Source organism: Ambystoma mexicanum, chromosome 7p, assembly GCF_040938575.1.
Source record: "Ambystoma mexicanum isolate Mex_15411 chromosome 7p, UKY_AmexF1_1, whole genome shotgun sequence".
Classification (NCBI taxonomy): domain Eukaryota; kingdom Metazoa; phylum Chordata; class Amphibia; order Caudata; family Ambystomatidae; genus Ambystoma; species Ambystoma mexicanum.
In genome coordinates, this window is record NC_090939.1 from 259,607,355 (window position 1) to 259,623,275 (window position 15,921).

Genomic DNA, 15,921 nt, shown 5'->3' on the forward strand with positions numbered 1-15,921 from the left:
CAAATCAGTGTATTTCACCCATTTTTTTTAAAAAAAAAAACGTTTGGTTAATTTTACGCGGGAATGGAAAAAAATCAACTTTCACACATGTCATTTTGCTGCAATCTGTTTTAAGCTTTCCACTCATTTTCGAAATATCTGCTCTTGGTAATCCATTCTTTGTGATTGTTAGTGTCTTTGCATTGTTGCTTTAGTGAGGAATTATATTTGCATCAAGGTTTTTAACACACATTCATTATTTATTTGTCCATTTCTGAGTGTCATTTCATAACATTTCAAGGGGTTTATAATTGGGGGAGGGAAGGTCAGATTTGGATTCTGTTTCCTATTGCTTATTCCTGATTACCTGCTGCTTCTGTTTATCCACTCAGAATTTATTATTTGTGGGTTGAGGGGACATTGCAGGGGGACATCCTAACTTGGGTGCTATCTTTCCTTAATCAAAAAGTGCTCCTATTCCGCTGTGCTGTGTATCTGTTCAACTAGAAGGTTAAACCCAGTGCATTGCTCACATTCTCATTTTAATTATCACCCCATTGGTTATTGCTGCCCCATATTAAAAGTGTATGATTTCTTTTGAATTTTAAAATAAATAAATATTGTATTTACCGACTAGCCTGGTTCATGGTCCATTCTGACCCGGGGTATTTGAAAAGGGGGTGTGATACGAGTGGTGTACCATCTCAATATTGAATTTACATATAACATAAAAAGATAAGCATGTCGGTTGTGTGCCGAAAACTAGGCCGAGACCAGGGTGTGTCGCCCAATTGAAATCCTTAAAGTGTGCGAACAGAAAAGAAACTGGTGTGGTCTGGTCTGTTTATCCGTGTCCTGTTTGTCACAAGATGTGCAGAGTCAGTGGGTACTTTTTTACTATGATCAGCAAATGGCTGAGGGTCCATGCACAGAGTAGGAGCTGAAACAAAGCGCACGCCTGGTGGCTACGATGGAAAGCCAAGCAGAAATTTTATTGCCATTAACAAAACCACATGTAGCATGGAACGCAAGGAGAGGAACTCGCACAAGCACACAAAAGCAGAGCATCATGCCCCCCGCTTTCCAGTTTAACGCTGCCTGTCCCCATCATAGTGGGCAGGGTTCTTGTAGACTCGAGACTTGGAGACCCATGTAGGGTTGACCCCTAATAAGACAAAAAACATAAAACATGCAGGAAAACACAAACACCAGTCACACTAATAAGGGCGAGGTGGAACCATTAGGCAAGGGCAAAGCACACAATATGAAGTTAATGTGGAAACAGACCTAAATCAGATCCATCATTGTTCTAATGACTATCAGCCCCCTCATAAAAAGAGGCACAAGCCTCCTGGGTTGGTCGGTGCTAGAAGAGAGTTGGGGAGAGAGAGTGGTGTTACACTGAAGAGAGATAGAAGGAAAACCAAGAGTAGAACCTGTGATGGCCAAGCCAGGAAGGCCAAGTAGAGACTGGAAGACAAAGAGAAGAAGAATTAGGAGAACAGAACCTATGATGGTCATGCCAAGAAAGCCAAATTGTATCAGGGAGAGTGAAAAAGAGCTAGCTGACCCAGAAAGCATTTTGGCTTTTTATCTGCTTGAAGTTTGTTTGATCTGCCTTCCTATCAATGTTCCCATAGATGTTCCCCTTCCTGAGTTAAACCCAGGTCCTGACTCGTTAAGGCATTCATCCTAACCCCATTTTAGGACTCTGGAAGACTGATCTCGAGCTTGGAGAGTTGCAGCACTACTACCAAAAATCAGAGGGATATCCAATACCTCCGTAAACTGAATACATAAGGAAGGACCCCAATATGAGCATCTCTTGCAATCAAATGATGAGATGTGTACTTATGGTTGCCCAAACATTCCTTTCCTCAGACCTCATGGCACCTGCAATATGTTTTTGCATAGTCTGCACAAAATGCAGTCCATTTCCATGCAGCTTTCATATGCTAAACAGCAATACATTTTGCACGCAGATGCACTAGAAAGCATGAATATAAGCATGTTACCTTTTCCAATCCTAAAGGACGGGGCCAGTACCATATGATAATGTACTCGCACGTCAATGGCTAGCTCTAGTAACAGTGATCTTACACCTTCTCTTTCGTTTTTTGGCTATCCGAAAAATTGGTCCGACGATGTGGCTGCATATTGCTCCAGCAATCTTAGCTCTTTGTTATGGCGCAACCTGTTTCTGGTCATATACATTTCTGTGTATACATTTACACATGTTCTACATTTAATAGGGTGATCACTCTGGTTAAGGGTTGTTTTTTCACTTCTTGCCAATTTACTTGTATCCAAGTGGTGTTGGCTACTTCTACCATGTAGTGTACCCACTGGACAGTGAGGATGACTGTTCGTCTTCTTTGGCTGGGTAGGCTGGGCATTTGCGCTTGTGGTGTGTCCCTTCTATGTCGCGAGACATAGAAAACAAGAAGAAAACTCGAAACTGGGGTAACCAAAAGAAGTCCATTATCACTGGAGGTACGTAAAGTATTGGCATAATGGAGATCTAGAAATACATGAAAAAGGGTGAAATTTAGATAAGCAAAATATAGGCTCACAGGAGAATTTTTAAGATTTGATTTTGACACAATGGTTTCCTTATATTTTCCATAAGTGACCAGTAAATCAAGTTTGGACACATTTGTACATTTTCGACACAGCACGATCGGATATGATGAAATGGAAATTCTGGGTGGTGTCTTGGGCAAATAGGCTTTCCAGCTGCCTCTGGTGACCCGGTTAAGGTACTGTATGAAATAAAAATGAAGAAATTAGTAAAAACATTGAAAATGCATTCAAGCCAAGAGATGAGTGCTGAAAGGCTGGTTTGGAATAAGCAGGCGGTACCAGTCAGGGATTGTGGATTCGGGGATGCTGGGTGGCCCGTCACATTCATCTTACATTCCCCGGTCACAATGCTTAGTTTTCAAATGTCAGGAAAATTGCTCTGTTCACCCTTTTGAGTCTATTTTTTTGTAACTGTGCCAGGGACCCTTCCCAGCCTTCCTACTGCTAGGAGCAGCACTAGGGGCATTGCCCCAAATACTGGGGACACCTTTTCTGGTGATGTCTTTAGAAACCGCTCTAAAAAATTGTCACTATGCCCAAAATGTTTGTAAATCGAGATGATTTTTAATATGAGAAAATAAAAAAGCACCACTCTTCTACATACACAGAGCGATACATTCGCAAAAAGCTTGTCATAATTTCCTACATGGTCAAAGAATGAGGTCTACAATTGTTGTACTTAATACATTAGGAATGAATTCAAAAAGGACTTGTGGTATTTCCTTTCCTAACACACGCAATTTCCTGATGATATATGCAAAAGCTACAATATCCTAACTTTCCCACAGCTGAATAAATTAAAATGATCAAATCATGCAGGTTTTGCATTTTTCCAATACAAAATAAAAAAAAAATTAAAACAGAACGTGACTCCATCAGACGTCTTACCAATCCTTTAAAAATCAAATCTAGACGAGACTTTTCATTAAAACATGAATAGCCCTTTCTCTATGTAAGTATATCAATTGTTGACATTAATCCTCCTGAGATATTTGTATCCTCCATTGAATGTGTGGTTCTATTGCGGCTCTGAGTAAGAATGTTAGTCTTCCAAGTGCTCAATTTTCTCTCTTTAGATCTGCCATATCCCATTGGTTCTCAGTCTTCCTTCATGTTCACTTCATCCGAGCCGGAGCCATATAGCATTCTTTGGGTAATAGCTTCCAATGACGCGACATGAAAAGGCGTGTCTTTTGATGCTTTTCTGACATCCATTCTACAGAAGGAGCAGATGTGTAATTGCCAAGACCCAAGCAACATCTGCCTGCACTGTTCTCAAATTCCCTACAATGCCATGCTGAGCTTTTGCTTGGAATTCTTGAAGTGGAAAAGTGGATGTTCCCTATTAAGGATGTGCTAACCCCGCAGCTCCTGCCTGTTCCTTGGTTCTCTTGACCGAGGCCTTGTAGTAGTACGTAGACTGTAGTGGGAAAAGTATTTTTCCTAGTGCACAAACTATAATCATGCTTGTCCTCTGGACCCAACACAAACTACACGCATTGTAGTCTAATGCCAACCCCAAGAAACCCAAAAGTCACCAGTTTGCGCCACCAGGTTATAAGAGTCTTTTGCAGTCATACAAGATGCTGACATTTTCAGAAGAGCTCATACTGAAGGCAAGGTTGTTTAGCCACCATAGTAATGGCCTCATTTTCATGCACTCTGTTTTCAGCACCATGCTATCCCGTAGAGGAGCCTATGCACTACAGAAATATAGACAGGCAGGAGAGCTTGCAGTCACTGCTAGCACATCACATCCTGTGCACATCTTCCCAGGGAAAGTATGTCGTGTGCCATTTGTCGAAACGTGGCGTTGGCAGCAGTCATTGGCGACCTCCTCCTCTAGTCGTTGGGATCACAGAAGCACCCCAGTTTCGTCTTCGTTTGAGTAGTTTCCAGAGTCTCTGCTGCTCTGCTTCGAGGGGTTTCTTTCGCGATTGCCATCGGCTTCATCACGTTCTGTGGTGGCAATGCGTTGAGTCACGCAACATCTTTCCGTGTACTCTTCTGCATAAACGAGGTAGGCTTTGTTCATATGGTGGTCTTGCATGCACTGGAAGAAAACAAGAGGAACGCATTCACTCATAGTTGCAAAATCTATAAAGGCATTTTCAAAATTAGAAGTGACACCCGATTTGTTAAAAGAATGTAGGCAAAATACATCTATCCCAGCATTTCATCAACATTTTCTCATTTTTTGATGCATTTCTTGACCCATTGCGGCATCTTTTCCTCTATTGGCTAGCAAAATGGCGGGTCCATTATGGCTGCATTGTAAGTGAGAATGCTGCATTGTCTCTCTCTCTCCGCAAATTACATTTTGGAATGATATGTGTGAGCTGTATGTCATTACTATTTTCACAGTCTATCACAAGTTCAGGATACGAGTGAGTCCAGAGTGCTGGCACCGTATGGATCTTGTGTGGACTACCAAAATGGCCGCTCTGGTTTCACCTACAATGGAAATGAAAGAGTTGAATTGGTTAAACTAAAGTTGTGCAGCTCTCCCATCTAGAGTGGAGGAATACCTTTACACGCCTTCGTTGAATCACACTTTATGAACTATGGACTCAGCAAACACTATTTCTCTGCTGCCATCTTTTCTAAAATGCATCGATACAAAATGCTACAGGGGAAAACAGCTGGAAATTGCAACGCAATGAAAACATATTTCGTTGCTTATGAATGTGATGGATAACATATTAATAAAGTTTTGAGATTCAGGCTTGGACATTTGCATATTGCTTTGAATAGTGCTTCGTATTTGAACACCGATTTCTCCTGGAGTCGCACGGGGAAGACTATAGTAACAGGTGCACTATCTTTAAGTAAACTGATTCTTTACGGAAAGTGCTGTGATGGTCTATATTTTGTTTTAAAACATGCACATCGCAAATAAAGAACATTTATTTGTAAAGCAACGAAACCGTTGTGAACTTCCCTTATGCAATTCAGAAGGTGGCTATACACTGGTGCTACATGTCTTTCATTCGCGCATTTCCCTCTAAAGGTCTTGCCATATGTGCACTTCCATCTACACGTTTGCTTCTTTTTCCCCTTTAACGATGGGAGGCAAGCACCCACGCCATTCATCTTGATGTATGCCTTTTCCTCTTTATTAACACACTGTTTCCTCTTTGAAAAAGGAGCAACACAGAAGTAAAAGCGCCAGTGCAAGTGCACCGAAGAAAAGACATGTACAGGCGAATGCAGCAAAGGAGAGAAATGCCACCCGATTGATCATTGATAGATATAGTGCGATTGTATCAGTTGCAAGTGTGAAACACCACACAGTGTTTCAAAACCTAGTCCCTAGGAATCCCATACTCAGGTGGCCTGGGAAAGGCCATTGCTTTTGGATCCCAACCCTGGGGGTAGACAAGCGAGTGAGGCTCACCTGGGAAGGGGGTCCTCAGTGAGTGGGGCAGTAGGACCCTATGGTGAGACATGGTATCCCCCTTTTTCCACAACCCATCTAACCAATATCCCCGTTTATTTTTTGGGAAACTACAACTCACATAATTCCGCCCCACCTTGTTTTGACAAAAGTACTACACCAAGGAAGATGAGAAATGAGGACAGGATTACCTTTTCTAACAGACTATCCCAAACTCACATTCACTAAAGCACCCACTATTAAACAGAAACTAGGTCCATCTTTCTTTGATCCAGCACTCCCTCAACGAGGTAACTGGCTACAAACAGGCCAGGGTTTTCACAAATGTGGCCATTGCAATCAGTGCAAATATGCGCTAGACAAATGTTACAAATTCAATGATGGTTTAGGAAATGAAATTATTTCGGATTTTATCAATTGTAAAACCTGCTATATAGTGTATGCCATTATATGTGTATGTGGCAGATATTATATAGGTAGCACCAACAGACAGCTGCAGATACGTATCAGAGAACATCTACTGAGTTTACGAAACAGAGTCAAAACTTCGTTTGGCCATTCATTGGGAAAAAGAACATCAAATGGCGAATCTGCAGGATTTACGTTTCGTTGGTCTGATGAAAGCTCACAGGGGACCAAGGAGAGGCAACTTACAGTTAAAATGGCGCAAAATGGAATGCAAACTTATTTGTCTCTTCAGATCTACTGAGTACGGTCTAAATTCGGACCATGAAATGTATGTGTTTTTATAGTCAGAGCTAGGGGAGCCAGCAAAGGCGAGCCATCCATTCTCCACATTATATGAATCATGATATGATACCCCATTCTTCTGAACTGTACATGGTAAGGCCATTCCAATTTTTACTTTAGCATTACTATCAGTAACAACAGATTTCTGGCTCCTTAGTCTGATCATGAGGATAATCAAACCTAATTGCAAGAGCAACATGCTATTAATAGCCATAATCTATTTTCCGTTTTCTACAAATATATTTTCAACTTTTTCAAACGTTAACGGGTAATCATGCTTTTATGCCATTATTGTCCAGATATAATTTTTGACACAAATGAGATAATGATCATTGCTACTAATAATGGATGACGTATGGTGGGGCAGACATTCTTTCGCCAACTGTTTGCCAAATACCTTATGTTGTAACTGGACTCTCGCAAAAATATAACGAATCAGGTCAAATGACAACATTATCAGTGAACACTGCTCCCTATCAACCAAATTGGCTAGGAACTACAATTCGGGACACATTCATGCCGTTATGACGTTTATTTAACTATGACGTCATGCGCACACCAACGCGTGACGTCATTGCCACAGTGCCATTTTGATCTTAAACTCATTAGCCTTAGGCCTGGGAGCGATACTGGGTGCACAGACGGCACTCCGAATAATATTTTCTTTCGGGGATTTAACCCGTGACATACTGCATACTTTGGATTTATCCACTTAATCTGATAAACCACACTTAATAATGCTATGGCATCAGCATGCCACTATATTGTAGCCGTTATATTAGGCTGGAATCATTGGCAAATAGCCAATATGACTAACTTTTTGAGTCAATTAATTCCACCTGATTTTTATTTAGTTTATTTCCTTGCATTACCTTCACATTTCTGTAGATCCTTCTGAAGGGAACCCCTAATTAGATATACTGCAATCAGCACATGTACTGAGATTATAAATTCTGGCGCTCTCATTTCGGGAGAATTTTGAGTATCTGCCATTCTCACAACGATTCATCCAATGACACCCAAATGCCATTTAAGTGGGACAGATTAGTCCCAGAGGTATGTACCTCACGTATTTGTTTCCATTATTATAATTAATATGGACTGCTTACTAGTCGCATTAATCAGACTTCACAATGTGATTTCACTTACTTTCAGATTGAATAGAATCCAATCACAAACAGGGTAAGCAAATTCCATTTGGTTACACCCATGTTTATTCTCCAATTGATTCATTGGGACAAGGATCTGTTACATGGGTCTCGAAGCACTTTAATCATTTTAATTTATTGGATTGACCTCATTACAACAAAATGTGATAATTTGATAATGTATGTGGACACTGGGCTGCTCACTGGCTTTCAACACAAATACTGGTGTATGATTGATACATTTAAAGTTTAATTATACCAATGGTTTGCAAGCATTAACTTATCAAATAAGTGTGATTAACCTAATACCAATACTGTATGGATTTGTAATTTCACACATCATTCTACTTCATATATTATGTTTCCTTTTCCTTTTTGTTTTATGAACAATGCGGATATCCCCCTTTCCAATGACAACATCGTGTGTGGTATATTTTGATTTATTTTTTGTTTTACTTGTTTTTTCTATTTTGAAATCTAATTTTGCTGTGGGTTTATTTGTTTTAATTACACAAAATATACTTTTTCTTTATGTTGCTGAACTGATCATAATTTAATTTTCACAGCCTTGATAACGACCAAGTGGGTAGAAACACATGTCGGCTGTTCTTGAATAAATAAGACTTTGATTCTCACAACAGATGGTTTTGTCTCCATACAAATGGAAATTTGATACTTGATTACCTATGGACTTACTTGGACATTTTGATTTAACTCTAAACCAAGCGCGAATATAGTCCTGTGACACTTATTGTGATACATATAACCACTTTCCCTGTTTATTTTTTGGGAAACTACAACTCACATAATTCCGCCCCACCTTGTTTTGACAAAAGTACTACACCAAGGAAGATGAGGAATGAGGACAGGATTACCTCCCCTGACTTGCATTGCCGTGTCCCTGTAATGAGGCCAGGCAGAGTCAGGCACGTAACTCTAATAATTTATACCGGCCACTTATTAATTCTCCCTGTGAAAATAAAAGGTGGCGGGCACAGACACACTTTGAGCGAGGCTGGGTACGGGAAGGAACAGCTCTTCAGAGGCTAAAGCGAACAAGGCTGTGGGAGTTGGAAGGCCAACAGGCTGATCAGCAATGCAGAGGATCGAGAGAAAGCCAGGCAAGATTTCCAATCTATCAGGAAGCTGTGAGTGTTCGAAAGGCAGAGCCGAGCGAGCAGAGGAAAGAAGCCTTCAAGGTGCTAGGAAACAGCCCGCGATCCTCCCAGGTATACGGCAGAGTTGGGGAGGATCAGAGGAAGCGTTGGTAATGGCCTTGAGCAGCGTGATAAACATGAAAGACATTCATTTAACACAACCCGTGACTTATCAAGCACAACAAAAATCTGGTTTATGTTAAAGGGAAAGTGACTTTGATTTGAAAGGTGAAGATTGCACATGTGCCGATAAAACACGAATGATGAGAGCAATTGTTAAAAAAAGAGGATACAGAGTAGCATAGCGGTCCTGTGGGAGAAACTCACACATTCGAAAGTCTCTGAAATGTTATGAAATTTTGAAAGATATTACAAGCGGAGATCAATGCAAAGAAACTTAAATGAGAGGAAAATGAAATATGTGAATTCTACCATCCCAAGCAAATTCGTAAATAAAGGGTTTTATCCAATGTGTATGTGTCTACTACTCAATACCATGCTTTCCTCACACAAGTTTCCTATAAAATGTAATTATATACTGTTTGTTTAGGGCATTCCCACTCATGAGGGCAAGCAATTCACTGATCTTGGGAAGCAATTTTAAAAGTAAAAAGCATGACAGCAGAGAAACTATTGTGCCACCTTATGACCGGTTAGATTGGAGGGGACTAGTTCTGATGCCAGCCTTGGGGCCGGTTGAAGCACATGAAAGCCCACTGTACCTATACATGCCTTTACAGCATCCAGTGAGGTAAAATGATCAGAAATATGACACATTTAGCAGTGTTTTGGATGCCTCTTAAGAGGTTACCCATGCCAGTTTATTAAAGAGGAACTACAGTGGGTGAACTGAGCCTTAGGTTTCGCAGGTCCATCTCAAACTGCTGAAAGCAACCTCAAGGGTGGCCACTTCCTGACAAGTGTAAATTGCATGCATAGGACCACCATTCTTAGCATTTACCTGCAGTTGGAACCCCTGCATGCATTTTTCAACTTTTACAAAACAGAGTTTGAAAGTGAAGAGCAAAACGGGGGAAACTGCCCGTAGTCTTCAATTTCATGCTCCGTTCTATAAAACATGTAAATGCTGCCAGCAAATTAGGCTTTGCAGATGGCATTTACAATGGATTCCTATGGGATCCATAAAAGGATACAGGCGGCACAGAATATAAAGTTCTTTATTTAAAAGGAGCTCCCTAGAGCCCTCTGTACTTTACGGCCTCACAATTCAAACTACAGCAACTGCCTCTTGTGGTCACGCGGCTCGCATTCGAAACAATGCCCACGAGTGCGCGTGACTGCCGCGAGGCGAAAACATGAGTCTCTACATATCTTTCCCCTTTACAGGAAACCGAATAAACAATTTATGTGAATAAGAATTATTGGAGAAAATACCATAACTAATGTAACCAAACTCAGTTACAAAAAACATAAAAAACATAAGAAAACAATAGTTAAAGTTTGTGCATCATATATGTCATACAATTCATATATTAATTTCAAGATTGATAATCTCTCATCCACACAGGTTTTGATCTAGACCTATGCAAACTTCTTTCACCAGTTCTCACATCTTCGCCGGTTCTCACACCAATTTTATTTTCGTTCCCATCAACTGCCCTTCCTTCCATTTCCTCTCCCAATTTCTTATCATTGTTTACATTCACATCTACTGCCCTTCCTTCCTTTTCCTCTCCCAATTTCTTATCATTGTTTACATTCACCTCTCTTCCTTTCATCTGTTCATTCAACTTACTCTCTCTCCCACTTCCCACTCTTGCTATCCTTCCTTTAGACCAGACCTCTCCTCCTTCCAATATGACAACATTACTCTTTACTGCACAAATCTTCTTTGGTCCTAAGAACTTACTTTCTACACATTTGTTTACTAGCCTAGGGTTTTTAACATACACCAACTGTCCAATCTTCCATTCTTGTTCCTTCACCCTCATCCTGTCATCAAACAGTTCTTTATTCTTTTCCTGACTCAATTTAATGAGTTTCATTATGTGATCACGATCTACATTAACCACTTTGGCCATATCTAGCCATCCTGGACAAAGCCTTGTTCCAGGTTCTCTGCCTTTCATAGACACAAAAGGAGATACACCCGTCACCCAGTGCGGCGTAGTGACATAATTCCATGCTAGCATCCTCAACACCTCTTTCCATGGCTGTCCCGATTTCATGGCCATTTGCAGGCCCCCTTTTATGTACCTGTTGACTCTTTCAACAAGACCATTCGCCTTGGGATTATACAACGCTGTTCTCGTATGTCTTATGCTATATCCTTCCAGAAATGTTCTCATTGCCCCAGACACAAACTGTACCCCGTTATCTGACACAATTTCAGCGGGTACCCCTTCCTTAAGAAAAACTCTTTCCAAGAAACTAATCAATTCCTTAGCTGTGGCTTCCTTCACTGCTTCCCATTCAAACCATTTGGAATGAAAATCTACCACCACAAATAGAAATTTCAGACCTTCTCCCAACCCTGCTGCAGGACCCATGATGTTCACTGCCAACTTGCTCCAAGGCTGGTCTGGTATCACATTAGGTATTAATGGGGCTTCTCTCACCACTTTACATTTGTCACTAGTTTGGCAAATCATGCAATCTTTGACATACCCTTCAGCACTTTTATCAATCCCCGGCCACCAATAATTCTGTCTCAACTTCCTTTTCATGGCAGCTTCTCCAGGATGTCCCTGATGTGCCAACTTCACCAACACAGATCTAGGTGACTGTGGAGGAACACTGCACCTTCCCCTCCTCAGCCTGCCTTCACACAAATTCAGCTCATCCCTTATCTCCCACCAGGTATTGAATTTATTATCTATGTCTCTTTTGGCTGGCCACCCCCTCACTGTCCAACACTTTATAAGCTTAAGATCTTCATCTACCTCTTCTTCGTGTATCCACTCTTCCTTCTTTACAGCATTCTGAATTTCTGCCACTACCAACTCTTCCTCTTCTTCCTTTTCTTCCACAACATTACTGTGTACTGGCAGTCTCGGCAGGCAGTCTGCCACTACATTTTTCTTTCCAGGCAAATAGCTTACCTCAAAGTTAAAATTCTGAAGTCCCAAACCCCACCTGCTAATCCTTGGGGAACCCAACACCCATCTTCCATTCTCAAAAAGCTGAACCATGGGCTTATGGTCTGACCTGACCACAAACCTTCTTCCCCACAAGAAATACTTGAAATGGCTCACAGCCTAGAACGTTGCCAGGGTCTCTCTTTCTATAACGGAATATTTGCACTCCGCACCTCTCAGTGTCCTAGACGCAAATGCAATAACTCTCTCTGTATTGTCCCTGTCATACTGCACCAATGTCGCTCCCAGCCCAAGCATACTCGCATCGACCACCAAAACACTCTTGTCCTTGGGATCGAATCTACCTATGGATGGTGCTTTACTCACCGCTTTCTTGACACACTCAAAAGCCACATCACATTCAGCTGACCATTCAAATTTCGCACCTTTTTTGAGCAACATTCTGAGAGGGGTGGACACTTTGGCAAAATCTTTCACGAACTTGTGATACTATTCGGCCAATCCTAAAAATGATTTCACTTGTTCCTTATTCTCTGGCACAGGTGCAACTTTCACTGCCTCCACCAAATTCCTCTTGGGCCTCACCCCTTGTTGATCTATCTCATGTCCAAGATATTCCACCCTATGCACCGCAATCTTACACTTACTCCTTCTAACCGTTAACCCTGCCTCACCCAATCTATTTAACACTTGTCTCAACACTCCATCATGTTCTTCAGTGGAATTAGCATATATCAGAACATCATCTTGAAACACAATAATGTTCTTTACTCCGCTCAACACTGTCTCCATCACCCTTTGGAATACAGCTGCCGCCAAGGCGAGTCCAAACGGCATCCTGCAATACTTAAATGTTCCAAACACCGTAATAAATGCTGTCAAGTGTTGTCAATCCTCCTTCAGTGGAACCTGATGGTATGCCTGAGAAAGATCGATGACTGAAAATACTTTGGCATTGTTCAACACCGACAATTTGTCACCTATTATTGGCAGGGGATGTCTATCTACTAAGATATTCCTGTTCAGATCTCGCAGGTCTACACATAGTCTAATGTCTCCATTAGTCTTCGCTGCCACCACCACCGGCGACAGCAATTCAGAGCTTTCACTCTTCTCAATGATTCCTCTTTGGAGTAGTGACTCTACTTCTACCTTTAGCTTTTCACTTAGTTCATGAGGCACTGGCCTCACCTTGTGCACTTTAGGACTGGCTCCTGCCTTCAGCTGAATTTGATGTTCAAATCCCTTTAACATTCCCAATTCCTCTTGAAACACTTTGGGGTATTCCTTCTCCCACTTATCTTTCAGCTCGGCCACATCAATAGGCATTTCCGCATTCGCTTGGATCCTGATACCCAACTTCTACTGTTCACCCCATCCCAGGAGTGACGAACCTTCTTGAGTAACATATATCTCAGATTCACAGCTTCTCCCTTTATACTTAATGGAAGCCCGGAACATTCCTACAATTTCAATTTTTACATTCCCATATGCATAGGGTTCAATATTGTGTTCCTTCAACTGCTTTACATCACCCTGCATGCAACCCAAGAATGTTTGACATCAAGGTCCACGGTGAACAACTGTCCACTTTCATAGTCACTATTCTCCCATTTATCATGAATACATCTGTTGGTGCACCTCCCTTGTTAGAAACTTCCGATACTTCTAGCACATGTTTTGCTTGGTTGCTCATTCCCATAGCATGATCCTCTTCTTGTTCAGGTACTCTTCCTCCTGCTTCAATGTTTTGCACCATCCCCGTTTCCCGGCAGACTCTTGCGAAATGACCCTTTTTCTTGCATTTCAAACACGATATATTCCTGGCTGGACAGAACATGCTTGTTGAAATGTGACGGTTACTGCCACACTTGTAACATCTTATTTCCTTGTTAGGAGTGCCTTTGCGGAATCCCCTCACCGCGGCCACTTCTCCTTCCAACTTGTCTCCTTTCATGGTATTCATATATTTATGGGTCTGTTCCATGCTTCTTGCCGTGTCTATGGCTAACTCCAGTGATGCATCTTTTGACAGTAGCCTCTCTTGTATTTTTACATTATTCGTGCATCTAACTAATTGGTCTCTTATAAGAGAGTCCGTGAGTTGCCCAAACTCACACGTATGACTAAGGGACCTTAATGCTGCAATAAAATTTTCCACTGGTTCTTGCGAATCTTGTACCCTCTGGAAGAACTTGTGCCTTTCAAACGTTATGTTTTTCTTGGCTTCGAAATGGACTTCTAACTTCCTCTCCGCCATGGAATACTGATCCACATCTCCTTGGCCTTGTTGTGGCATATCAGGCAACCCATTGTAAACACTTCTGCCTTCCGTTCCTAAATTGTGGAGTAATATTGCTTCTTTTCTCGCTGACGCAAACTTATCACCACCTATGGCAATCAGATAGGTGTCAAATAACTTTTTCCACCTATCCCACCTTATTGGTGGAGCACCAGGTTCTGGTAGAAACGGTGGTGGTGGTGCCATACTTGCTGCAGCCATATTTATATAGTTTGTGTGTGCACTCGCACCAAATTGCCTCAATTCACAATTGCCTTCCTTATGTTCTGTATAGTGTTCTCCACACTTGTACAACGCCTTCTATGTCTCTCTCTTTTATTTATTTATTTTTTTTTAAACTTCCTCCTCCTCACAGTCTTGCCAATCCAAGTCCTTTGCAAGACTAGCCAGTCCAACCTTCCTTTACTTGCCCCTTATCCACAACTCCACTGGTGCCCAGATCCTCCTCAAAATTCTTTGTATTACTTCTGGGCCAGTTGGCCTCAGTTAGCCACTCCTTTCCCTTCTGGTTGTGCCCTGCCCCACACCCCCTGCTCCTCTCCTTATTGTCCAATGGAGAGCCGGGTGGGCGGCACCAACCAGGAACAGGACCCACTGCGCAGGTTTCTTTAAGCTTTTCCAAGTGCGAGCGGAGGTGGGGAGAGCGTCCTCCTGCAGCGCCACGCTCCCTGGGCGCCGCGGAGACAGCCGCTCGTTTCCAAAGTGAGACAAGTCTCCTCTGGCAGCGCCGTGCTTCCAGGGCGCTGCGGAGATAGTCCCTTTGCGGCCCCTCACCTCACCGCTCACTATGTAGCCTGCGCTGCTGCTGGTCACGACCGCAGCGCCGTCACCTCCCTCGGCCTCAGCAAAGATTCTCGGCTCCGCAGCGAGCTCCTAGTGCCTCTCCTAATCCTTGTCGCCAATTGAAAGGATACAGGCGGCACAGAATATAAAGAAAGTTCTTTATTTAAAAGGAGCTCCCCAGAGCCCTCCGTACTTTACGGCCTCACAATTCAAACTACAGCAACTGCCTCTTGTGGTCACGCGGCTCGCATTCTAAACAATGCCCACGAGTGCGCGTGACTGCCGCGAGGTGAAAACATGAGTCTGTTTGAAAGTGAAGAGCAAAACTGGGGAAACTGCCCGTAGTCTTCAATTTCATGCTCCGTTCTATAAAAAATGTAAATGCTGCCAGCAAATTAGGCTTTGCAGATGGCATTTACAATGGATTCCTATGGGATCCACCTGCTTTTAGCAGATGCTCAATGGAGGCGGAGTCCAAAGGGATCCATTCGCTTTACACTGGAATGGAAATCTCGTGAAGGTGTAGAAGGAACTGCACTTTGAAGAGGAAGAAGGAAAGTTAATGCCACTTTTTGATTCTTCTCCACCGTTAAAGAGATTGTAAATTTGCCAAAATGGTAAACCAAGGTGTAAACACATTATGCCTGGCTTTTGTGCCTAGGTTTTCCACTCCAGCACCTATAAATTGACACACCTAAATGTTTTGTTAAGTGTCAGTATTTAGTTGAATAAGCATCTGCCCAGCAGTAGATTTCAGCAGCAG

General features: G+C 42.1%; 1 protein-coding gene across 2 annotated transcripts in view; it reads right to left on the reverse strand.

Moving 5' to 3' along the window:
• Positions 1-3,104: 3,104 nt before the first annotated feature.
• Positions 3,105-15,921, reverse strand: part of IFNAR1 (interferon alpha and beta receptor subunit 1) — a 342,571-nt gene continuing 329,754 nt past the window's right edge. Inside the window, exon 11 of one of the 2 annotated variants that reach the window (XM_069636295.1) lies at positions 3,105-4,615. In XM_069636295.1, the coding sequence (XP_069492396.1) occupies positions 4,418-4,615 (198 nt within the window). In that variant the 3' untranslated portion in view covers positions 3,105-4,417. The remainder of the gene's footprint in view (positions 4,616-15,921) is intronic. The other variant, XM_069636294.1, reaches the window with a different exon arrangement.